The 23,635-nt window shown below is 48.5% G+C and overlaps 2 protein-coding genes across 2 annotated transcripts in view; one reads left to right on the top strand and one right to left on the bottom strand.

The window, feature by feature from the left end:
• POLE (DNA polymerase epsilon, catalytic subunit) overlaps positions 1 to 11,885 on the bottom strand; it is a 61,995-nt gene extending 50,110 nt beyond the window's left edge. Inside the window, exons 1-6 of the mRNA XM_062182534.1 lie at positions 11,787 to 11,885; positions 5,297 to 5,438; positions 4,453 to 4,533; positions 4,059 to 4,103; positions 3,836 to 3,928; positions 3,368 to 3,522 (exon numbers count right to left, since the gene is read on the bottom strand). Coding sequence (XP_062038518.1) covers positions 3,368 to 3,522; positions 3,836 to 3,928; positions 4,059 to 4,103; positions 4,453 to 4,533; positions 5,297 to 5,438; positions 11,787 to 11,848 — 578 coding nt within the window. The 5' untranslated portion in view covers positions 11,849 to 11,885. The remainder of the gene's footprint in view (positions 1 to 3,367; positions 3,523 to 3,835; positions 3,929 to 4,058; positions 4,104 to 4,452; positions 4,534 to 5,296; positions 5,439 to 11,786) is intronic.
• Positions 11,886 to 12,109: 224 nt separating this feature from the next.
• On the top strand, positions 12,110 to 23,577 carry PXMP2 (peroxisomal membrane protein 2). Its single transcript, XM_062182449.1, has 5 exons — positions 12,110 to 12,255; positions 13,175 to 13,288; positions 15,096 to 15,258; positions 18,784 to 18,903; positions 22,593 to 23,577. Exons 1-5 carry the CDS (start codon positions 12,134 to 12,136, stop codon positions 22,659 to 22,661), a joined length of 588 nt encoding a protein of 195 aa, XP_062038433.1. The 5' UTR covers positions 12,110 to 12,133; the 3' UTR covers positions 22,662 to 23,577.
• Positions 23,578 to 23,635: the final 58 nt, after the last annotated feature.

Here is a 23,635-nt window from a genome sequence, read left to right as displayed (position 1 = left end):
CCACACTGAGTAAACACAAACAGCGGTGGTTAGGACATTAAATTATCATCCTGCTTGCGCAACAGGTCGCAGACATGAGGAAACCCGGTGCACACTCAAAATGGGCACACTTTATAGAACCTAAGTTATACTCAATACTGCCAGCCAGGAGAGTGCCCAGTACAGCCTGCACGCACCACGGTCCACTGTTACTCAGCTTTTAATTTTTTTAAGGAGTATTTTATTTGAAAGGCAGTTACAGAGTGAGAATGAGAGTGAGAGAAAGAGAGACAGATCTTCCATCTGCTAATTCACTATCCAAATGGCTGCAACACCCAGTGCTGGGCCAGACTGAAGCCAGGAGCTTCATCCAGGTCTCCCATATGGATGGCAGGGTCCAAGCACTTGGGCCATCTTCCATTGCTTTTCCACATGCATTAGCAAAGAGCTAAACAGAAGTGGAACAGCTGGAATTGAACCTGTACCCATATGGGATGCCAGCATTGCAGGTGGCTTAACCCGCTACACTGCAGCACTGGCCCTGTTCAGGAGCCTTGGCCATGTAGGGCTGAAGAGAGCAGACCCCAGCTTTATACAGCCCACGCAGGGGTCTCTGCCATGTCCAAAGATGTAGCTCACCCTTTCACAGCTCACATCATGATCACAAAAGCAAGGAAGATGATTAACAGGCCCTCCCTATAGGATCCCTGTAGGATGTGCAGGGAGGACAAGGTGAGGTTAACAGCCACAAGAATGGTTCTCATGTCAGCATACAGTGACATGACATAAACATTAACTATCTCTTTTTAAAAATTTTTTTTAAAGATTTATTTATTTGAAAGACAGAGTTAGAGAGAGAGGGACAGAAAGAGAGGTCTTCCATCTGCTGGTTCACTCTCCAGATTGCCACAACAGCCAGAGCTGTGCCGATCCGAAGCCAGGAGCTTCTCTGGTCTCCCACACGGGTGCAGGGGCCCAAGGACTTGGGTCATCTTCTACTGCTTTCCCCCAGGCCATAGCAGAGAGCTGGATCAGAAGAGGAGCAGCCATGACTAAAACCAGCGCTCATATGGGATGCCAGCACTTCAGGCTAGGGCTTTAACCCACTGCGCCACAGTGCCGGCCCCCATTAACTATCTCTGTATTGGTTTTTCTTATATCCAAGGAGTAAACCTGTCACTATTCACTCTACTATCAGCCCATTAAGCTAAAGTATTAAATGGATTATTAAGGTGGTAAAAAAGGTAGACAATGAGCTTTACAGATTGCTGAGGCCCCTGGGGACTCAGTTTCTGATCATACTTACAGTATTTTTTTTTAAAGATTTTATTTATCGGGGCTGGTGTTGTGGCCCAGTGGGTTAAGCTGCCATGTGTGATGCCAGCATCCCATATGGGAAATGGTTCGAGTCCCGGCTGCTCCACCTCCTACCCAGCTCCCTGCTAATATGCTTGGTGCAGCAGCAGAGGATGGCTCAAGTCCTTGGGTCTGCACCCGTGTGGGAGACCTCGATGAAGCTCCTGGTTCTGGTGTGGCCCAGCCCCGGCTGTTGTGGCCATTTGGAGAGTTAGCCAACTATGGGAGACCCCTCTCTCTCTCGTTCTCTCTCTGTAACTCTCAAATAAATTAAAACAATCTCTTCCAAAAATTTTAAAAATACAGAATTTATTTATATATGTGAAAGGCAGAGTTAGAATCCATCTGCTGGTTCATTCCCCAGATGGCTGCAACATCCAGGTCTTTCACATCTGTGGAAGGGACCCGAGTATCGGGGCCATCTTTTGCTGCTTTCTCAAGCACATTAGGGAACTGGATTGGAAGTAGAGCAGCTGGGACTCAAACTGGAGCTCATATGGGTGTTGGCACTGCAGCTGGCAGCTTAACCCACTGCGCAGCGCCAGCCTCCTACTTACAATATTCTGAGAAGTAGCATCAGTGGGGAGGGAGGGTGGAGGAAGGACTACTGGAACGTTCAGGCTCCCACACTCAGTGTCTTCTATTATCAGAGATACATTCAGAGTTCTTCTGAAGCCACCCAAGCAATTATTCAGTTTTCTCTTCTTAATCTCTTATATTTATCAATGACGCTTAAACACTTGATTAATGGTATTTGGTGTTTACACTAAATTTTTCTGTACAATAGCCAAAGTTCTCTGGAAATCTCAGATTTAACGAATTTGTAGATAACTGTGTTAAGCAGTGGAATGAGGGTTGGATCATTCCTTCTTTCAAATCTCTTTATTGTAAACCCAACCTCTTTGTAATAAAAGGAGGGCTAACATATAAAATACAATCTGGGAAGCCACAGTTTGTCTATTACCTTTTGTAAAGATTTATTTATTTACAGGAAAAAATTACAGACAAGGAGAGATGGAGATCTTCCATCCGCTGGTTCACTTTCCAGGCAGCCACAACAGCCAGGGGTGGGCCAGGCTGAAGCCAGGAGCCAAGAACTTCTGGGTCTCCCACATGGGTGGCAGGGGTCCAAACATTTGGGCTATCTTCTACTGCTTTTCCCAGGACATCAGCAGGGAGCTGGATCAGAAATGGAGCAGCCAGGACACAAATCGGCACCCACATGGGATGCCACTGCTTATATAATACAATCTATAAAAATTTCCACCTTGAGGCTAGCATTATGACATTGAGGGTTAGGCCACCCCCCTCTGATGCCAATATCCCACAGGTGCCAGCTCCAATTTTCAGCTTCCTGCTAATGCGCCTGGGAAAGAAGCAGAAGATGGCCCAAGTGCATGGGCCCTGCCACACATCTGAGAGAGACCCGGATGGGGTACTGAGCTCCTGGCTTTCAGCCTGGACAGCCCCAAGCCATTGTGGCCACTTGAGCAGTAAACCAGTAGACTGAAGACAGCCCTCTTTCTTTCCTCTGTAACTCTTTTAAACAGAAAAAAAGAAAAAGCCACCTATTTTCTCAAAAGTGCACATGCAACAGAGTCCATTGTTAAAGCCACTTGATTGTTGGGGCCGGTGCTGTGGCACACTGGGTAAAGCCTCCGCCTGCAGTGCTGGCATCCCATATGGGTGCCAGTTCAAGTCCTGGCTGTTCCACTTCCAATCCAGCTCTCTGCTGTGGCCTGGGAAAGCAGTAGAAGATGGCCCAAGTCCTTGGGCCCCTGCACCCGTGTGGGAGATCCAGAAGAGGCTCCTGGCTCCGGATCAGTGCAGCTCTGGCTGTTGCAGCCAATTGGGGAGTGAACCAGCGGATGGAAGACCTCTCTCTCTGCCTCTCCTTCTCTCTCTGTATAACTCTGACTTTCAAATAAATAAATAAATCTTTAAAAAAAAGTCACTTTATTGTTAAGCTTCCCACTGAGCATCCGTCTGGCCACTCTGGACCAGCTGCTCTTTGCTCATAGGAGCAGCTTACCTGGAAAGCATGGCTGTGTACGTATTGCTTGCGTGGTCCTGCTCCCGGTTCTTCCTCACAGCGGGGGAAACCTCCTTCCTCACTCTGACGAGATCTTCGACAGTGTGGAAGGAGAGCTTGATGTAATTTCGCTTCAAACCCACTAAGTGATTTGGCTATAAAGTAAAGAGATCACACTCATGAGTTCAAGAGAAACAAGACTACTGGTAAGAGAAACAAGGGAATAAAGACTCACAGATAAGCACACAGGTCAAAGAGTTGCTGACTCCAAAACACATTGTACAGCTCTACGTGAGGCACCAACTTATGCCACCAGAGTTCTTTGAAGAGGACTTTATGAACAGTCACCATACCCTGTCACCACCCTGCTTCACCATCCAGCTGACTTTATTTCTCTCCTAATCTCACCTGCCACGCACATGTGGATACCGGCCTTGTTTACCCACAGTAAATCTGGGTGATACTCACCAAATCCAGATCCTCTTTAGGAACAGTCTCTACTTTTGCAATTTTACCCTGAAACTTCTTGGAGAGAAAGGAAGAAACTTCTCGCTCACAACCCTGAATCAGGATCAGAATGAAAAGAATTTCCATGAGTAAGATCAATTTCCTTCCTTGTCTATTCCCAAGTTCCAACATCTACCACAAAAGGAAGCACAGATCATCTGACCTGGTTCAATGAAACACTCACCTTTCTGGTTGCAATGTAGAAGTAAGGTTTATAGGGCAAGGCCACCTGCAAGACACCAACCCAACCAGGTGATGAGAAAGAAAAAACTGAGAGAAGAGCGAAGACAGTGCTGTTCCAATCCGTGAGATGGCACACTAGGAAACTGGGATCTGCACATATCTCAGCAGCAAGAATCTAAGAGACACTATACTGCTTGCCTCTCAGAGATTTCCTGAGCTAACTTCTCACAGGACATCTTCAATGAAGACTGATTTTCCTGACAGGCCATAGGCCGATGTGTGCTAGAAGCCTCCACTCCTTTTCTGACAGTGGCAGAATTAAATGAGCATCTGTCATCTTAGACCCAGAGAACTCATCCCACGTTGGTCTTAGCTTCTTGGGTTCAGTGGCTTACCTTAAATCTGCTCCCGTCGTCTTGGATAAAGTAGTAATCCACTGCACTGACCAAGCGTTTATCTTCATCTAAAATCTCAGTCTACAAGAGAATCAGCAAAACAGGCAGAAGATTATCCTCTACACAGTGTGAGAGCCCCCAGCCCCTTCCTCCCACTCTTTGGAAAGCTGAGCACTTTGAAAACAAAATCTAGCTTGAGCGTTTGGTGCAATGCTTGAGACACCACTTGGCATGCCCACATTCCATAGTGAAATGCTTAGACCTGGCTCTGCTTCTGATCCAGCTCCCTGCTGATACACCTTGGAGGCAGCAAGTGATGGCTCAAGTACTTGGGTCCCTGTCACCCACATGGGAGATCCAGATTGAGTTCCTGGCTCCTAGCTTTGGTCTGGCATAGGCCCAGATGTTGTAGGCAACTGGAGGAGTGAACCAATGGATGGTTCTTTTTGTCTCTCTTTCAAATAAAGTGAAAATAAGTAATAGCTTTAAAAATTCCAAACAAAATCCTCAAAAATAGATTGCTACTACACTCCTGCATAAATGCCACTAGCTTCATTCACCAGAGCTATAATATTACCGCCTTCAGAGACTTCTCTCAAGTTCTCCTTCATAATCCTCGACTGCTTTACTTTGATAGCTCACAAGGACACCCCTCACTCCAGTCTTCCCACGGTGGTCTCTGTGCAGCTCTTAATTATGTTAAAGAGGAGTTACAATCATTTCTTGCACCTGGGTCACCTAGACAACAGGTTGCCTGCTCTTCAGACAAGCACTAGCAAACCGTAAGGACATATGGAATTAAACAGGCGCAGCTGCTTTGCTGAAGAAATGCACAAGAGCTTACCGGATGCATATTGATGAGCCAGCCTGTCTTCTCACCAGGCTCCTTCAGCCTCTCAAAACCAAACCGCAAATCCATCTTATCCGTCCACTGACTCCGTTCCAGGCGCTTGAGTGCCGAGGCTGAGGAAGAGGAGCCATCATCCCTGAGAAGAGAACTCAATTTTACATTCACGTTGCCAACTGCTTCTGAACCGTTAACCCACCTAATATAAATGTTTCTGATATGATATGGTACATGAATCCTGAAAAACTTAAAAACTTGGCAAAAAGAGGCACATTAAATTATAGGACTTACAGGAAAGACACACTGGGGCAGGCCCCTTAAAATCAGTTCAACTTTGTACCTAGAACACTAACAAAAACAGCAATCACAGCTAAATATTGCCTCCTGGGATATTAAAAATGTACATAATCCAGCACTGCATTCAGTCATTTATTCTAGAGTTAAACTTATATTCACATTAAAGTCTGTATGTGAATATTAACAGCACCTTTATTAATAATAGCCCAAAGCTGAACACAGACATTCTTCAGCAGGTAAACAATTAACTGTGATATATCCATACCTGGAATATCACTGAGTGAAAAAGAGGAGTAAACTTATTGATACAAACAACCTGAATGTATCTCAAGTGAATTATGTTGAGTGAAAAATCCAATCCCCAAAATCACATGCTTTGTATTGCAGTATGTAGAGTGTTTTTGTATTGCAGTATGTAGAGTGTTTTTGTATTGCAGTGTGTAGAGTGTTTTTGTATTGCAGTGTGTAGAGTGTTTTTGTATTGCAGTGTGTAGAGTGTTTTTGTATTGCAGTGTGTAGAGTGTTTTTGTATTGCAGTGTGTAGAGTGTTTTTGTATTGCAGTGTGTAGAGTGTTTTTGTATTGCAGTGTGTAGAGTGTTTTTGTATTGCAGTGTGTAGAGTGTTTTTGTATTGCGGTGTGTAGAGTGTTTTCGTATTGCAGTATGTAGAGTGTTTTTGTATTGCAGTGTGTAGAGTGTTTTTGTATTGCAGTATGTAGAGTGTTTTTGTATTGCAGTGTGTAGAGTGTTTTTGTATTGCAGTGTGTAGAGTGTTTTTGTATTGCAGTATGTAGAGTGTTTTTGAAATTTGTTGGAGAATAGATAACTGGATGCCAAGGATTGCTCTGCATTTTGATTTAAATGGTTGCCACATAAATACACATGCGACAAAACTTTACAAAACTAAATGTATACATGTGTGTAAGAGTGCACATAAAACTGATATATATGTAAGATCCATAACCTAATAATAAGGTCAACTGATTGTACCTATGTCAATCTGGTTGTGAATCAATGTCAATTCCCAGGTTGTGACACTGTTCTCTAGTTATGCAATGTGTTATTGAAGTAACACCTTGACAGTAGGGACTCCATTTTAGAGCACTTGAGACTCCATCCTGAGAAAGCACCCCCCACTGTGAGACTCTGGTCTTCAACTATGGTCTAAAATGCAGACAATAACATAACACTACATTCCACTTGGCAGGACACAAACTCCCTAGCGTGAACACCCAAGCTTAAAACTGATAGGCTGCACCTGGATGAATGTTACGATTATAATTTATCTATTGTCAAGATTGCAACTGGGGCCGGCACTGTGGCATAGCAGGTTAAAGCCTCAGTCTGCAGTGCTGGCATCCCATATGGGTGCTGGTGCAAGTCCTGGCTGCTCCATTTCTGATCCAGCTCACTGCTAATGCACCTAGGAAAACAAGCGGAGGATGGCCCAAGTCCTAGCGCCCCTGCACCTGCGTGGGAGACCCAGAAGAAGCTCCTGGCTCCTTGCTTCAGATAGGCTCTGCTCCAGTTACTGTGGCCATCTGGGGGAGTGAACCAGCAGATAGAAGACCTCTCTCTCTGCCTCTCTGTTAACTCTTTCAAATAAATAAAATAAATTTAGCCTAGCTGAGGTTGCTGTGGGCATTCGAGGAGTGATCCAGAGGATGGAAGATTTGTCTATCTGCCTTTCAAAAATAAAGCATGTTAAGAAATAAGATCATGGGGCCGATACTGTGGTGTAGTGGGTAAAGCCACCGCCTGCAGTGCCAGCATCCCATATGGGCGCCGGTTCAGGTCCTGGCTGCTCCACTTTGGATCCAACTCTCTGCTATGGCCTGGGAAAGCAGAAGAAGATGGCCCAAGTCCTTGGGCCCCGGCAGCTGCATGGGAGACCCGGAGGAGGCTCCTGGCTCCTGGCTTTGGATCGGTGCAGCTCTGGCCGTTGTGGCCAATTGGGGAAGACCTCTCCTCTCTCTTCTCCGTGTAACTCTTTCAAATAAATAAATCTTTAAAACAACAACAACAAAAAATAGGATCAAGTGTCTTTTCGTCACAGTATAAATCAATAACCTTTATAAAGTAGTGAGCAGACAAAACACACAAGTGTTGAGGTACTGACAAGCAGGTGGACAGTGTAGCGACGGAAATACGCACTCCTATGTAGAAGTGACCAGATGCACTTGGCTCAGCCAGACTAGCTCTCGTTCTTGGTGGACTGCTCCTGGGCAGTGCTTCCCTAAAAACTGCTCATGAACTCTTCCCAGCAGAGCAATGTGAGTTGTTCCGCATCAATCCCCAGGTCTCAAAGCTCTTCTCTTCCCAGTTGCTCAGAGCCATTCATTCCCTCGCACCACCCCTCACTTTTCCAGGATCTGGTTCTAGCTCCTTGTTGTATTTCCTAGGGTATCACAATTTTTTTTTTTTTTTTTGACAGACAGAGTGGACAGAGAGACAGAGAGAAAGGTCTTCCTTTGCCATTGGTTCACCCCCCCCAATGGCCGCTGCGGCTGCCACACCGCACTGATCCGAAGCCAGGAGCCAGGTGCTTCTCCTGGTCTCCCATGCAGGTGCAGGGCCCAAGGAACTGGGCCATCCTCCACTGCACTCCCAGGCCACAGCAGAGAGCTGGCCTGGAAGAGGAGCAACTGGGACAGAACCCAGTGTGCCGGTGCCACAGGCGGAGGATTAACCTATTGAGCCGCGGCACCGGCCCAAGGGTATCACAATTCTTAAAATTACACAACTATCCCTTCTCTGATGGTATTTGGTTTCTCCACGAGGTGGGTATTTTTAAAATACTGCTTTATCATTTGGCCCTGCAACTCCACTTCTAAGAATTTAAACCTATTTTCAGGAAACAATCTTTTTTTTTTTTATTTTTTTATTTTTTTTATTTTTGACAGGCAGAGTGGACAGTGAGAGAGAGACAGAGAGAAAGGTCTTCCTTTTGCCGTTGGTTCACCCTCCAATGGCCGCCGCGGTAGCGCGCTGCGGCCGGCGCACCGCGCTGTTCCGATGGCAGGAGCCAGGTGCTTCTCCTGGTCTCCCATGGGGTGCAGAGCCCAAACACTTGGGCCATCCTCCACTGCACTCCCTGGCCACAGCAGAGAGCTGGCCTGGAAGAGGGGCAACCGGGACAGGATCGGTGCCCCAACCGGGACTAGAACCCGGTGTGCCGGCGCCGCAAGGCGGAGGATTAGCCTGTTGAGCCACGGCGCCGGCCAGGAAACAATCTTTTTACATATAGATGTTCATTGCAGGTTTAAGGGGAGGAGAAAAAAGGAAGTCATATATCCAAAATAGGACTAAAGAAAAATTTAAAAGAGGTAAATCAAGTCTATACAGAATTCAGGTCCTAAATTACCACATTTCACCAAATCCTAATTTATATGCAGAAGTGGACAGAGAACTGTTTAGTAAAAATCCTTCCTGTGCCAGAGTATTCCTGGGCTAACTCTATTTGAAGAACAGAATGACCATGTTCCAAATATTAGGATCCTTTCCTGTTATAAGATTATAGCCACTCACAGAAGGCAGAATATCATCTCTCTCAAGATATCTATGTCCTAATTCCTAAAACCTGCGAATATTCCCATACGTGAAGAAACATAACCTGTAATTAAGATGATCTTTAGGGGCAGGCACTGTGGTGTAGTGGGTAAAGCTGCTGCAGAGCTGGCATCCCATATGGGTGCTGGTTCAAGACCTGGCTGCTCCACCCGTGTGCGAGACCTGGAGGAAGCTCCTGGCTTCGGATTGGTACAGCTCTTGCCATTGCAGCCATTTGGGGAGTGAACCAGCGGATGAAAGACCTCTCTCTGTGTAACTCTTTCAAATAAATAAATACATCTTTTTTAAAAATATGATCTTTAGATGGGGATTATCTGGGTGGGCCCAATGTAATCACAGGGGTCCTTAGAAGAGTGAAGCTGGAAGGCCAGAGTGAGTGGGGATGGGGTTGTGGGACAGAAAGAGGGAGGTTGGGGAGAGGGACAGAAAGACACTGCAGATTCAATACTGCTCCTTTTGAACATGGAGGAAGGGAGTCATAAGCCAAAGTATACAGGTGCCAAGGTGGAGCTAGGATAGGCAAGGAACCAGTCTCCAAGGGCCTGCGCTGTAGCATAGCAGGTTAAAGCCCCAGCCTGCAGCACTGGTATCCCATATGGGAGCTGGTTCACGTCCCGGCTGCTCCACTTCTGATCCAGCTCACTGCTAATGCACCTGGGAAAGCAGTGGAAGATGGCCCAAGTGCTTGGGTCCCTGCACCCACATGAGAGAACCAGAAACTCCAGGCTTTGGATTAGCTCAGCTCTGGCCATTGCAGCCATTTGAGGAGTAAACCAGTGGATGGAAGACCTCTTTGTCTTTTTACCTCTGTCTCTTACTGTTTCAAATAAATAAAAATTAAATCTAAAAAATAAAGCCTCCCCTAGAGCCTCCAAAGGAATGCAGCCCTGCAAACACCTTGATTTTAGGATTTCTGACATTTTAAACTGAGAATGAATTTAGGCTGTTTAAGTTACTAAGGACTTTTGGTAGTGACTATTCCTATTATTTTTTTTTTAAGATTTATTTATTTATTTGAAAGTCAGAGTTACACAGAGAGGCAGAGAGAGAGAGAGAGGTCTTCCATCCGCTGGCTCACTCCCCAACTGGCCACAGAGGCCAGAGCTGCGCTGATCTGAAGCCAGGAGCTTCCTTCTCTCATGTGGGTGCAGGGGCCGAAGGACTTGGGCCATCTTCCTCTGCTTTCCCAGGCCATAGCAGAGAGCTGGATTGGAAGTGGAGCAGCCAGGACTCCAACCAGCGCCCAATGGGATGCCAGCACTGCAGGCGGCAGCTTTACCCGCTATGCCACAGTGACCGCCCAGATTATTCCTATTATTTAAGCAATTTGTTACAGCACTAGGAAATCGATACACTCCCACCTTCCATAGCACAGATGTTTAATCTCTTTTAATATAAAACTCAGGAAAACTGTATTCCAAGCCTTGGTAGAGAACTTGGCTTCAGCTTGAGGCCTAGATCTTTCCTGAAATCAAGACAGGGGGCCATCACTGTGGCACAGTGGGTAAAGCCTCCGCCTGCAGTGCCTGCAGTGCCGGCATCCCATATGGACGCCGGTTCGTGTCCTGGCTGCTCCACTTGGGATCCAGCTCTCTGCTATGGCCTGGGAAAGCAGAAGATGGCCCAAGTCCGTGGGCCCCTGCAGCTGCATGGGAGACCTGGAGGAGGCTCCTGGCTTCGGATCGGTGCAGCTCTGGCCGTTGTGGCCAATTGGGGAGCGAACCAGTGGATGGAAGACCTCTCTCTGCCTCTCCTCTCTCTGTGTAATTCTTTCAAATAAATAAGTAAATCTTAAAAAAAAAAAAAATCAAGACAGAACGAAGTACCAGTCCTGTGTACTGCAGTCCCCCACACATCCTTAAATCAGGTGAGTTGGATTAAAGGACTAGAAACACTCTCTTGGACCACACCTCCTCTCAAGACTGTTCCCTAAGCTTTGTATTTCGCTTTTTACCCAGCTACAGTGCAATATTTGAAAACAGGGGACAGCAGTCACGGTGTATCGCCCAGAGACAGCGCTCTAGGGTCCCGCAGACCCAGGCTTTAGGACGACCGCTCGGAGGGGCTGCTCCGATCGCCCCCTCACAGCAGATCCCAGGCCCGGCTAACAGCCCTGCCCCTCGTCGCCAGCGGCTGCGTGCAGCACGAGACCTCCGGCGGGAGCCGAGGCTGTCACCAGGGTCCTCACCACCGGGCAGCCCCGCGCCGTCTGCGACCTGCAAGGCCCACGAGCGCGTCGGGGAGGCAAGCCCAGTTCCAGCGCCCAGCGGCGTCCGCTCTCCGGCCGTGCCCGAGGCCCCGACGCGCAGGGCACAGCAGCCCGGGTCGCCCCGGCCCCGCGGCCCCCGGCCCGGCCCTCCCCCTGCGCGGGCCCCGAACGCAGCCGCGGCAAGGGGAGGCGGGCACAGGGTGAAGGTCAGCGCGGAGGTCGGCGGCGGGAGCGCTCCTCGGCCCGCACCGGGGCCGGGGCGCCCGCAGCCCTCCACGCCGGGACGCCGGACCCGGCCCGCGCGGACCCCGCCAGGCAGTCCGTGGAAGGGGCGGCGTCTGCCTGAGGGCTCAGGCCGGAAGACACCGGCTACCTCCAGCACGACCCCCGGAGGACCGGGTCCGCCCTCACCGACTGGCCTCGCCGTCCGCCTTGGGCTCCGCGCGCCGCCGCCCGGTGTTCGTCAGCACCATCGCTCCCGTTCAGGACCGCCTCGGTTTCCCGGGAGAAATTTGGCGCGCTCCCACCTACTCTCGCGAGAGTCCGGAAGCGCCCCGCCGTCCAATCAGCAGGCGCGGGCGGCCGCGGGGCTCCAATGGGCGGTGCCGCGTGGGGGGCGGTGCAGGGAGGCGGGCCCCGAGGGCCGGGGAACGCGCGGGGCCGCCCGGGCGGTGCTGTGGGGAGTGTCCGGCCGGCCCCGCCCCGGGCTGACCTGAGGCGCGGGCGGCCGCCCGGGGCGGCGCAGTGCAGCGGCGGCGATGGCGCCGGCGGCGTCGAGGCTGCAGGCCGAGGCCGGCTTCGGGGCGCTCGCGCGGCGGGCCCTCGCCAGCTACCTGCTCCTCCTGCGGCTGTACCCCGTGCTCACCAAAGCGGCCACCAGGTGGGCGCGTCGGCCGCGCGGCGCTGTGGGTCGGGTCCCGGGCAGACGGGGGCCGGAGGCCGCCCCGCCTGCCGTGGGCCAGCCCGTGCCGGCTGCGGTGGAGCCCCCTGCAGCCGCTGTGGTGGCGGAGAGAGGGCGGGGGCGACACTGAACAGGCCGCGCGTGGAAGGGACGCGGTAGCTGTCCGGGTGGAGGGAGCTGCCGGTGCCAAAGTCCGAGGGAGGACCTGGCCTGGGGCGGGGGGTGGGAGCCGGGGCTCGGATCTGGAAGGCCCTGCGGTCTTAACGAAGAGTTGGCATTTTGTGTCTCAGAGCCCCTCAGAAGGCAACACGGACCAAGGAGGGAGCTACTGGGCCTCTCGCTGCTTTCTGATAGAAATTCTTAGGGCCATAACTGTAGATTCGGGTTCAGTTGTAAGAAATTATGCAAGAGAGAGCCTTGTACACTTTTCCCAGTTTCTCCCGTCGGTTGCGTGCTGTAAAGTTCAGCACTGTATCACAGCTCGCAGGGCCAGTCCACAGATCATATTTGGGTTTCCTCACTTGTCCTGTACTCTTGGGAAGGTGTTTAGTTCTGTGCCGTTTTATCTCCCGTGGTTCTGTAGAGTCACCACAGGCAAAACAGAAGAATGTCCACGTCAGGGTCCCTCCTGTTTCCTTTCTGTTACCACATGCCTTTCTGACTCCTGGGGTGGCAAGCATTTTAGAAAATTGGGTATTTCGCACAACCAGAATGTTGACAGATACAGTCCACCGGCCGGTGGCCCTCACCTGTGTGTGTGTGTGGGGGGGGGGATCTTTGTCCCTGCCTTTTGATGTAGGGACTTGCCCTTGCAGCGGCTTCAGTCCGTAGCGTGACCTCAGAGCACGTGTGGGAAAGCACCAGCTGTCCCTGTCTTCTGATTGTGTCCTGTCCACAGTGGTATTCTATCAGCATTTTCGAACTTCTTGGCTCAGATGATTGAGAAGAAGCGAAAAAAAGACAACTCTCAAAATCTGGATGTCACTGGGCCTCTCAGATATGCAATTTATGGGTGAGTGCCCGAAAGGGCAGGTTTACTCCGTAACAGACTAAGTACACCAAATGTTTGGGGTAATCTAATTTGGAAAAATAATTTTAAAAACAGCATTGAATCATCATGGGGGGAGGGTCAGAACAGCTTGTATGGTTTATGTAGTATATATATCCGTGAATAGAATTAGTTTTTATGTTGAATTGCGTCTGTAGGGATAGCCATCTTAATTGGGCTGAGAGAGAGATCTGAGGGCATATTTCTCAGCTGAATCAAAAATCAAAGATTCTGAAAAGCCTCTCATAGGTTGAGTTTATGGAAGAGGTCAACTCAGATATGACTAGCTTGTTCTGTTCATATTGCAAGTGTCCAGAAAAGAAATACTCATGCATCTTGAGAATTGTGCGGTTTCTGAGCCGCTTTCTGAATTGCGAAAGCATTGAGTTGTGCCAATTTAATCTACCCTGAGCCCTTTGGCCAATATTAGTGTTATAGCTGAGCTATTTTGAAGTATTTTACAACTAGAATTTTTTTTTAATTGATAATTCACAAAGACTTTTTTTGTACTTACAAGCATGCTGCTTTGAGTCATCAGTTTTTTTCCAAAATGCATTGGAAGCAGTAATTCCTCACTGGAGGGTGTGTGACACAAGATCACCTAGGAGGCCTTATCCAGTTACACGGTTCTCCCCAGACTTTCTCTTCCCTGTTGAACAGTGCCCACTACAGGCCATGCAATGTCCTACAGCAAGGTGAGAAAACAGAACTGCTTGTTGAGAATTTGCAGTGTTGGAAGTTGAAAGACGCCTGAGTCTCCGTCTCTCTTTGTATTGCTTAGTTTTTCAGAACAGCAGGTCTACTGGGTTCTTTTCTCTCCCAGGTACACTTTAAAATGAAAGAGTATCAATCCATACAAATCAGTGGACAGCAGCGTTTTACCCTTGCTTGTCACCCTGGAGAGTTTGGTGAAAAGCTCTAAAACCAGGGACAAGTACATTTCTTTCTTCTTCTTTTTTTTTTTAAAATAAAATCCACCCTTTTTGTTTATTTGCTTATTTTTAAAGGTTTTATTTATTTGAGAGGTAGAGTTACAGACACAAAAGTCTTCCATCACTCCCCAGATGGTCACAATGGCTGGAGCTGAGAGGATCCGAAGCCAGGAGCCTCCTCCAGGTCTCCCACGTGGGTGCAGGATCCCAAGCACTTGGGTCATCTTCCATTTCTTTCCCAGGCCATAGCAGCAGAGAGCTGGATCTGAAGAGGAGCAGCCAGGACTTGAACTGGTGCCCATGTGGGATTCCAGCACCACAGGCAGAGGCTTAGCCTACTGCACCACAGGGCAGGCCCCAAGTACATTTATTTCTTAGTGCCTTCTTGCAGCCAGGCACTGTGGCCACAACCATGAAAAGACATAATCTTCCTAGTGCTGCAGAGGGCACTGTATAACCAAATAAATGAGGTACTGACAACAGTATGCAGAAAATGGAGCGAGGCCTAGAGTGGAGAGTGGCTGGCCTAGGACAATCAGAAAGGGCCACTTGGAGTGGGCAGTGCTGAGAAGGAGCAGGCCGCTCTCGTGAAGACTCATGGGAAAGCATTGAGAGCACAGCGCCATGACAAGAGTAACTTTGGTCTGTTAGAGGCAAAAAAGAATGCCTGTAGCAGATTCAAAGAACACATGTCCTAGAAAGTCCATAGAGAGCCTGTGGGGGGTACTGCGCAACGCCAGGGAGGCGGGGTTTAGGAGCTGAGATTCAAGGGTGATACTGTACCAGAGAGGGGCACACCCAGAGAACCACAGGAAGCTCACGCCCACATCGGGCCCCAGGTTCTTCTTCACAGGACCAGTGAGCCACTTCTTCTACCTCTTCATGGAGTACTGGATCCCTCCTGAGATTCCCCTGGCAGGAGTCAAGAGGCTTCTCCTGGACCGCCTCCTCTTTGCACCAGCCTTCCTGGTGTTGTTCTTCCTCGTCATGAACTTTCTGGAGGTTGGTGTCTGACAGCATGACTGCAGCTTCTTCACTAAACATAAGAATTCTTAGCTGACACCCAGGTAGAATTCAGAGGGCCTGGGAACTTTCCATTACATTCAAACACTTTATATTTTCCTTGATGTATGTAGGAGGCAAACCACAGTATTATTAGCAGTATCTATTTATCCCTAGTGGAAATCACAGATATTTTGATAGCGTGTATCAATTGTTAAGATACCTTGAAATACTAATTTTGTTCATTTGTACTTGGACCTGCCAGGTCTTCTCCCTGGATGTTAATAAAGAAACGTTATATTAATCTGTCATGAAATTGTCTTCTGAATATTTTGATGACTGTTTCAGTATAACTGATTCCTTTGTAGTCCCATATATTTAATCTTATAGATTGTAAGACATGATTCCGAGAAGAGGGTTCATGGACTTTAACCACACTACCAAAGAGATCTGTAGCACACAAAGTTATGACCCCTATCATGATACTGTAGAAGTCTGTTCACACTCAGTTCCTGGAACACTGTAAGTGCTCTAAGAGGATAATTTATGAGCATAAACTTAGAAATCAGCTGTGATGCATGGGAGGTATGTTCACTTGTAGTCGCCAGCCATGGCCACTCTGAACTGTCCAGCCGCCCTGCCTTACTGCACCTTTGTTTCTTTTTTTTTTTTTTTTTTTGACAGAGTGGATAGTGAGAGAGAGAGACAGAGAGAAAGGTCTTCCTTTTTGCCATTGGTTCACCCTCCAATGGCCGCTGTGGCCGGCGCATCTCACTGATCCGAAGGCAGGAGCCAGGTGCTTCTCCTGGTCTCCCACGCAGGTGTAGAGCCCAAGGACTTGGGCCATCCTCCACTGCCTTCCCGGGCCATAGCAGAGAGCTGGCCTAGAAGAGGGGCAACCGGGATAGAATCCAGCGCCCCAACCGGGACTAGAACCCAGTGTGCAGGCGCCGCAAGGTGGAGGATTAGCCTGTTAAGCCACGGCGCCGGCCTGCACCTTTGAATCCTCACTGTCTCCAGGAGCAGCGCCGGAGTGTTCATGTCATGTTCAGTCCTGAAAGTAATTTGTTTTTTTGTTTTTGTTTTTTTTTGTTTTGTTTTTTTGTTGTTGTTGTTCTCAACTCCTTTAATGTGGAAAAGGGGGTAAAGTAATTTGTTTTTACCAGTCATAGCAAGTAATGCTTCTCAGATTTTATTTTGAAACAGCATCTTAAATTTTTGTAACTTAAGAACAGTGATTATTGTCTCAGTTTACCCTAAGGGGACTAGGATAATAAGTCCTTTTTTTTTTTTTTAAGATTATTTGAAAGTCAGAGTTACACAGAGGAAGGAGAGGCAGAGAGAGAAAGGTCTTCCATCCACTGGTTTACTCCCCAATTGGCTGCAACAGCCGGAGCTGTGCCGATCAGGAGCCAGGAGCCAGAAGCTTCCTCCGTCCCCTGACGCAGGTGCAGAGGCCCAAGGACCTGGGCCAACTTTCACTGCTTTCCCAGGCCACAGCAGAGAGCCAGATCAGAAGTGGAGTAGCCGGGACTCAAACCAGAACATATGGGATGCTGGCACTGCAGGCGGCGGCTTTACCTGCTATGCCACAGGGTCAGCCTCAGGTTAGTAAGTCTTTAGCAAATCTAAATTAAGAGGAAGCAAAGGGTTCCACATGTTAGAATTGTGGGTAACATTGAGTTTGGCATAGCAGTTAAAGCTGCGCGTGGGAGTAAACCATTGGATGGAAGATCTCTCTCTCCCTGCCCCCTGCTGTCTCTTTGTCTCTCTACCTTTCAAATAAAATGAAAATAAAAAAAAATTTAAAAAGAAATATGTGGAACCAGTGTTATGGTATACTGGGTTGAGCTATTGCTTGAGACATTGGCATTCCATGTTGGAACGCAGATTTGAGTCTCAGCTGCTCTATTTCTGATGCAGCTCCCTGCTAATTGTACCTGGGAAAACAGCAGAGGATGGCCCAAGTCCTTGGGCTCCTGCCACGCACATGGAATGGAGTTCTAGGCTTCTGACATCTTTCCTGGCCCAGCCCCAACTGTGGCCGTTGGGGAATGTTACCAGGGAATGGAAGAGCTCTCTCTCTTTCTCTCTCACTCTTTCATTCTGCCTTTCAAATAAATAAATAAATAAATAAATCCTTTTAAAGAAAGAGGTATGGGTACTTTTTTTTTTTTTTTTTAGGATTTATTTATTTATTTGAAATTCAGAGTTACATAGAGAGAGAAGGAGAGGCAGAGAGAGAGAGGTCTTCCATCCGATGGTTCACTCCTCAATTGGCCGCGATGCCTGGAGCTGTGCTGATCAGGAGCCAGGAGCTTCCTCCGGGTCTCCAATGCGGTTGCAGGGGCCCAAGGACTTGGGCCATCCTCTACTGCTATCTCAGGCCATAGCAGAGAGCTGGATTGGAAGTGGAGCAGTGCCCATGTAGGATTCCAGTACTGCAGGTGGTGGCTTTACCTACGCCACAGCGCCCACCCCGGTATGAGTACTTTCATATTTTATTTCAAATTTGAAAGGGAAATACTTTCTAAAAAAAAAAAAAAAAATAGAGGATACTGGCCTTGTGCTGCATATTAGCCATTGCTTTCAGTACCTGAATCAGAGTGCTGGATTAAGTCCTGGTTGCTCTACTTTACATCTAGATTCCTGGTAATGTGCTTGAGATGGCAGTAGATGATGGCTCCATTACGTGGGCCCCTGTTACCCGTGTGGGAAACAAGTATGGAGTCCTGGTTCCTTTGTTTAGCCTAGGGCAGACCTGGGCCATTTGTAGCCATTGGAGAATTGAACCAGCAGATAGATCTCAATCTGTCTCACCCTCTAACTCTGTCTTTCAAATAAAATAAATAAGTCTTAAGAATTTCTTTTTTTTTTTTTTTACTTAAAAGAGTGACATACACACACAGACACAGAAAAAGATGTCTCCCATCGGTGATTCACTCCCTTAAATGCCCACAACAGCCAGGTCTAGGGCAGGCCGAAGCCAGGAACCAGGAATTCCATCTAGTCCTCCCTGTGGGTGGCAGGGACTCAAGTTCTTGACCATCACCTGCTGCCTTCTGGGATCTGCATCACTAGAAATCTGATCTCGAACCAACACTGCCCATATGGGATGAGGGCATCTCAAGCAGTGGCTTAACCTGCTGTGCTGCAACTCTTACCCCCAGACGTTTTGATGGATTATGTTCATTTCCATTGTTTTTTTGGGGGGTGGGAGGGTTGGCTTTTGCTACCAGACTCTTTTAATCCCATGAATCACACCACCAATTTGGTTGCATGAAACTTGGTAAACATCACCTACGACAGTGGGAGCAATTTACTGCCTCACTGTTCTTACTGTTGATTTCCCAGCTGACGGTTGTTTCCTTATGGCTACGTGCTGATTAAGTGCATGCATGAGCTGTCTATATACAAATGGAATAAAGTCAAGTGCTACCGTTTAACAATCATTGTGTTAGGGCTTGGTGCCCATGACTGCAGTTCTGAGATTGCTCACGACGCACTTTTCCCCCTTGTTTGCAGGGGAAGGATGTGTCCACCTTTGCTGCCAAGATGAGGAGCAGCTTCTGGCCAGCTCTGCAGATGAACTGGAAAGTGTGGACGCCCTTGCAGTTCATTAACATCAATTACGTCCCACTGCAGGTGAGTGAGGGCCAGGAATCAGCTCCACTAGAGCTAGTTTCCCATCAGCCATTTTTTTGCTTTCTTCCACCAAGCTGTAATTTTTCTTAAGCCTTGCTTTCACCCCAACTTCCAGACTCCTGGTCTATACCTGGGCTTTGCTTACAACCATGAGTCAATGACAACAGGTGTATCCTAAGCATTTCTCATACAATACTCAGTGGTCCAGCAAATTCTGTTAAAGAGCTCTTGGGCCGGGGATACCTCTTGGTCCCTGGGCTTGCAAATCCGAGCATGGTACACAGGCAGGAGTTGTGTGGTACAGACAGGACAGAAGCCGAGGAGGGGCAAATGCTATGTCTCACCTGCAGCCACAAAGCCACACCTGAGGGGCCTGCAGGGTGGGGCCAGGGCTCTCGGAGGAGACAGAGCCTGGTCTGGAGAGGTTGAAGGCCTGAGAGCTTCTTAGGGATTCTGGGTACAAAGGGGCCACTGTGGAGGCGGCTGGTGAAGGGCAGGTAGGAAGTGTTAGATAGGATTTGTTCCCAGGCCAATGGAGAATAGAGGAAAGTAGGCTCTGAAAGGGACCCGCAAGGCTTGTGTGGGTGCTGCCCCTAGTGCCCAGTTTGCTATGAGCCTCACCATCATCACCTGTCCTTAACACCAAGCTCGTAAGTCCTGTAGTGTTACCATTCAGGAAAGGCTCAGGGGCCAGTGTTTCTGCACAGCTCAGACACTCTGGTAGACCCTTAGGGAGAAGGGCTGGCAGGGTCGAGACTCCGATCCGCCCTCCTACATGGACTGCACAGAGCATAGTCTTCCTGGGGCAGCACCTAGGCTGGGTTCCAGCCAGAGAAGCCCTTAGGGTTTTACTGGGAGCTGCATAGCAGGCGTCTCTGCTTGCACTTACCCGGTTTCAGCCTCCTCCACTGCAGGAAGAACAGGCTGCAGATTCCCACACTGTGTGTGCACAGTTTAGGTCGAGTGAGCTGCCCTATGGGGAAACCGGGAGCCTCACAAAATTCACGTTGCCAGCCCAGAGCCCCCCTTCCAGACAGGGCTGTCCATGGACAGCAGCCTCCGCTTGCTGGGTCAAGCACTTTCTGCACACCGTGAAACAACCTGCCTGCTTTACAGGAAACCCAGGGAAGGAGTCGCTTGGGAAAGAACTCATTGGAAGGTGGGAAGGAGAAGAAGGCCGGCCCAGTGTGCACATACACACACGCATACGTGTACTACAGCAGCTGTACACACCACACACGAGTATATACAAACCAGTTGTACACACACTGACACAATGCTTGTATACCACACATACATCCACGTGTACACATACATATACTACAGCAGCTGTTTATACCAGAGTATACACAAACCACACATACACACAGATATAACACACATGCACCACAAATACACACACACACACCCATATCCTGTAACACCTGTACATACCGTACACACAAGTACACACAAACCACCTGTGCACATACATCACACACATGTACACTACAACACCTAAATACAACACACATGCACAGACACAACACACATTCACATGCACCTGTACATACTGCACAAGTATGCAAACCACCTGTACATGTACCACAAATACATACACTACAGTACCTGTGTACACTATACACACAAGTACACACAAACCACCTATACACGGGCACAATACATGTGTATCATGCACACATATCCACACGTACATATACATACACTATAGTAACTGTACACACCACCCACTAGTATACACAAACTGATACACAGATACAGCATACCATTACATACTAAGAAATAGCAGACCAGGAGAACCTACTGGTATGAAGAAGAGCTATGGCAGGAGTTGCAGGGAGTTAAAAACAAAATAGACAGGGCCAGCACCGTGGCTCACTTGGTTAATCCTCTGCCTGCGGCCCTGGCATCCTATATGGGCGCTGGGTTCTAGTCCCGGTTGCTCCTCTGCCAGTCCAGCTCTCTGCTGTGGCCTGGGAAGGCAGTGGAGGATGGCCCAAGTGCTTGGGCGCCTGCACCCGCATGGGAGACCAGGAAGAAGCACCTGGCTCCTGGCTTCGGATCAGTGTAGCTCCAGCCGTAGTGGCCATTTAGGGGGTGAACCAATGGAAGGAAGACCTTTCTCTTTGTCTCTCTCCCTCACTGAATAACTCTGTCAAATAAATTAAAAAAAAAAAAAAAAGAAAGAAAGGAAAAAGAAACTGAGCGGTCTCCACTGCTCTTTTTTTTTTTTTTTTTTTTTTTTTTTTTTTTTAATTTATTTTGAAAGTGTTAAAGGGAGAGACAGATCTACCATCCACTGGTTTACTCCCCAGATGGCTGCAACAGCTACGACTGGGCCAGGCCAGAGCCAGGAGTTTCTTCCAGGTCTTCCATGAGGGTTGCAGGAGTCCAAACACTTGAGACATCTTCCATTGCTTTTCCCAGGCCATTAACAGGGAGCTGGATTGGAAGTGGAATAGCTGGGACATGAGAGACATGCAAACTGGTGTCCATATGAGACGCCGGTGTCATAGGTGGCGTCTTTACCTTCTCTGACACAACACAGGCCTCCCTCTACTCGCTTTAACATAGACCCTTATCAGTGACTGTCCTAGTAGCAGTTTCAGTGGCTTTGTGGGGGCTGAAGTCAGTTTGCTTCTAACTGAAGCCTGAGTGGGAAGTGTAAGAAATTACAAGTCTAGACAATTCTCCAGAAGTTTGTGAAGAGGAAAGGCGTTGGGGAGAAAGGGCGTTTTAAGTCTAGAGGCACAGCCACATTATGTACAGAAGTGCACCTGCTAGTGTGATGGGCAGGCATGTATGTCCAGAGGAGGTGGTTCTGTGGAGAACGGGAGAACGCGCCGACTGGAGGTGCAGAAAGACTTCTGGGCAAAGGCTGCAGACCCTCAAGGACAGGGGTTTGGGGCATGTGGTCAGCACCCAGGGGAGGCAAGAAGGCAGGGATAGAGCTTCTTCCATGGAGTGCAACTGCCTAACAGTAAAGTAAGGAAACTGGAGCTGGGGCCATGGATTCCAAGTCAGAGAAAGAATGAGAACACAAATAGGTCTCTGGGTGGAAGAAAGGGGAACAGAATTTATCTCAGTAGCTGGGGGCTACAGTTAGAGTTTCCATTCTGGGCAACTTTAGATGAGCGCTTCAAACACAGAATGTATTCATCAGATGTTTACTGAGTACCTACTGCACGCCTCACTGCTGTAGACTGAGGACACAGTGACTAGTGAGACCAACAGCGCTGCCCCACTCAAGCAGCTGACTGCAGGTGGGGCAAGCCTGTCAGACCTTGGCAGCCGCAAGCAGCAAGGTGGGTTGGCAGTGGGTCAGGAAGGGGCTACTGTTAGGTGACTCTCTGTGGAGGGTGCAGCACTGCAGGATGGCCAGGCCTGGGGTGAGAGAGGCTGAGCTAGGAGGGAAAGGGGCAGGCATTCCTTTTGTGATTCCTTGTGTCACTGTTTCCCCTATGATCCTGTAAACACTGTTTGACCACCTCACCCCTCCTGGCCAGGGATTTCATTTCAGTGCTGGGTGCAATCTAAAAGGTCAGTGAGTAGAACAGTGGCTGGGCAGGTAGGTGGATGGACCATCTAATGCACAAGACTGAACAGTGAGCTCTGTCCTGGGTGACTGGCGCTTGACAAACATAGGCGTGGCTCCCACTTACCCAGCTTGTCTGACTTCTCTTTGGCAGCTCCGGGTGCTCTTTGCCAACCTGGTGGCTCTCTTCTGGTACGCCTACCTGGCCTCTCTGGGGAAGTGACAGTGGCCTGGGGAGAACATCATGTACAGTGTGGGAGAGGGATGAACCAACCTGGTCAGGACTTTATCTGACTAAATGTGATTTGGAATGCCCTAAAATTATAGATGCAGAAGTTTCTCAGTGTTAGAATCTTGTGTTTTAAAAAGATAGTAGCTGACATCAGAAACTTAAAACACGATAGACACAATTTTAGTTGGACCTTGTACCAAATTAGGACTGCAGAACTATCATGGAGTTTCTTCAGTGGTGACTTTAACTTCTCAGAACAATTGTTATTTGTTGCTTTGGGAGAAAAGGGAGGCCAGATTTGTGTGGTGACCTGCATATAAAATCTGCCACCTAATTGCACTCATCAGTGGCATTAACTACAGTTGCCATGATGTGCAGCTATCACTACCATTCATTTCATTCCCAGGACTTCTTCACTTTCCCAAACTCAAACTGTCCCATTAAACAGACTCCCTACTCTCCCTGCCCCAGCCCCAGGTACCCACGATTTTACCTTCTGTCTATGAATTTGATTCTAGAAACCTCCTGTGAGTGGAATCCCAGTGTTTGCCCTTTGATGACTGGCTTATTTCACTTAGCATAATCCTGTCATGGTTTGAAGGTAGTGTCCCTTCCAAAATTCATGTTGAAGTGTAATCCTCATCATAGAGTCTTAAGAGGTGGTTCCTTTTGAGACATTGTTAAGTCTCCTATGATTGGATTAATGCCCTTATAAAAGAGGCTTTGAAAAGATTTCCTGTCTTGCCCTTCCATCCCTGCCACCCTGTGAGGACACAGCATTCCCCTTCAAGGATGCAGCAGTAATGTGCCAGCCTAGAAGCAGAGACCAGGCCCTCCCCAGTGGCACCTTGATCTTGGACTTCCCAGTCTCCAGAACTGTGAGAAATAAATTCCTATTATTTATAAACTTCCTAGTCTGTGGTATTTTGTTATAAGAGCATAAAGGACAATATCCTAAAGGTCTA

The sequence above is a fragment of the Lepus europaeus genome, chromosome 23 (genome assembly GCF_033115175.1).
Source record: "Lepus europaeus isolate LE1 chromosome 23, mLepTim1.pri, whole genome shotgun sequence".
Classification (NCBI taxonomy): domain Eukaryota; kingdom Metazoa; phylum Chordata; class Mammalia; order Lagomorpha; family Leporidae; genus Lepus; species Lepus europaeus.
The sequence above is the reverse complement of the archived record's forward strand: the minus strand, read 5'-3'. Positions and strand labels throughout refer to the sequence as shown.

Excerpts from the sequence above, each read along its gene's own strand:
- PXMP2 (XM_062182449.1), top strand. The coding sequence starts at position 12,134 with ATGGCGCCGGCGGCGTCGAGGCTGCAGGCCGAGGCCGGCTTCGGGGCG. Across the intron at positions 12,256-13,174 it reads CTCACCAAAGCGGCCACCAG|TGGTATTCTATCAGCATTTT; the intron begins GTGGGCGCGTCG and ends TCCTGTCCACAG. Across the intron at positions 13,289-15,095 it reads CTCAGATATGCAATTTATGG|GTTCTTCTTCACAGGACCAG; the intron begins GTGAGTGCCCGA and ends ATCGGGCCCCAG.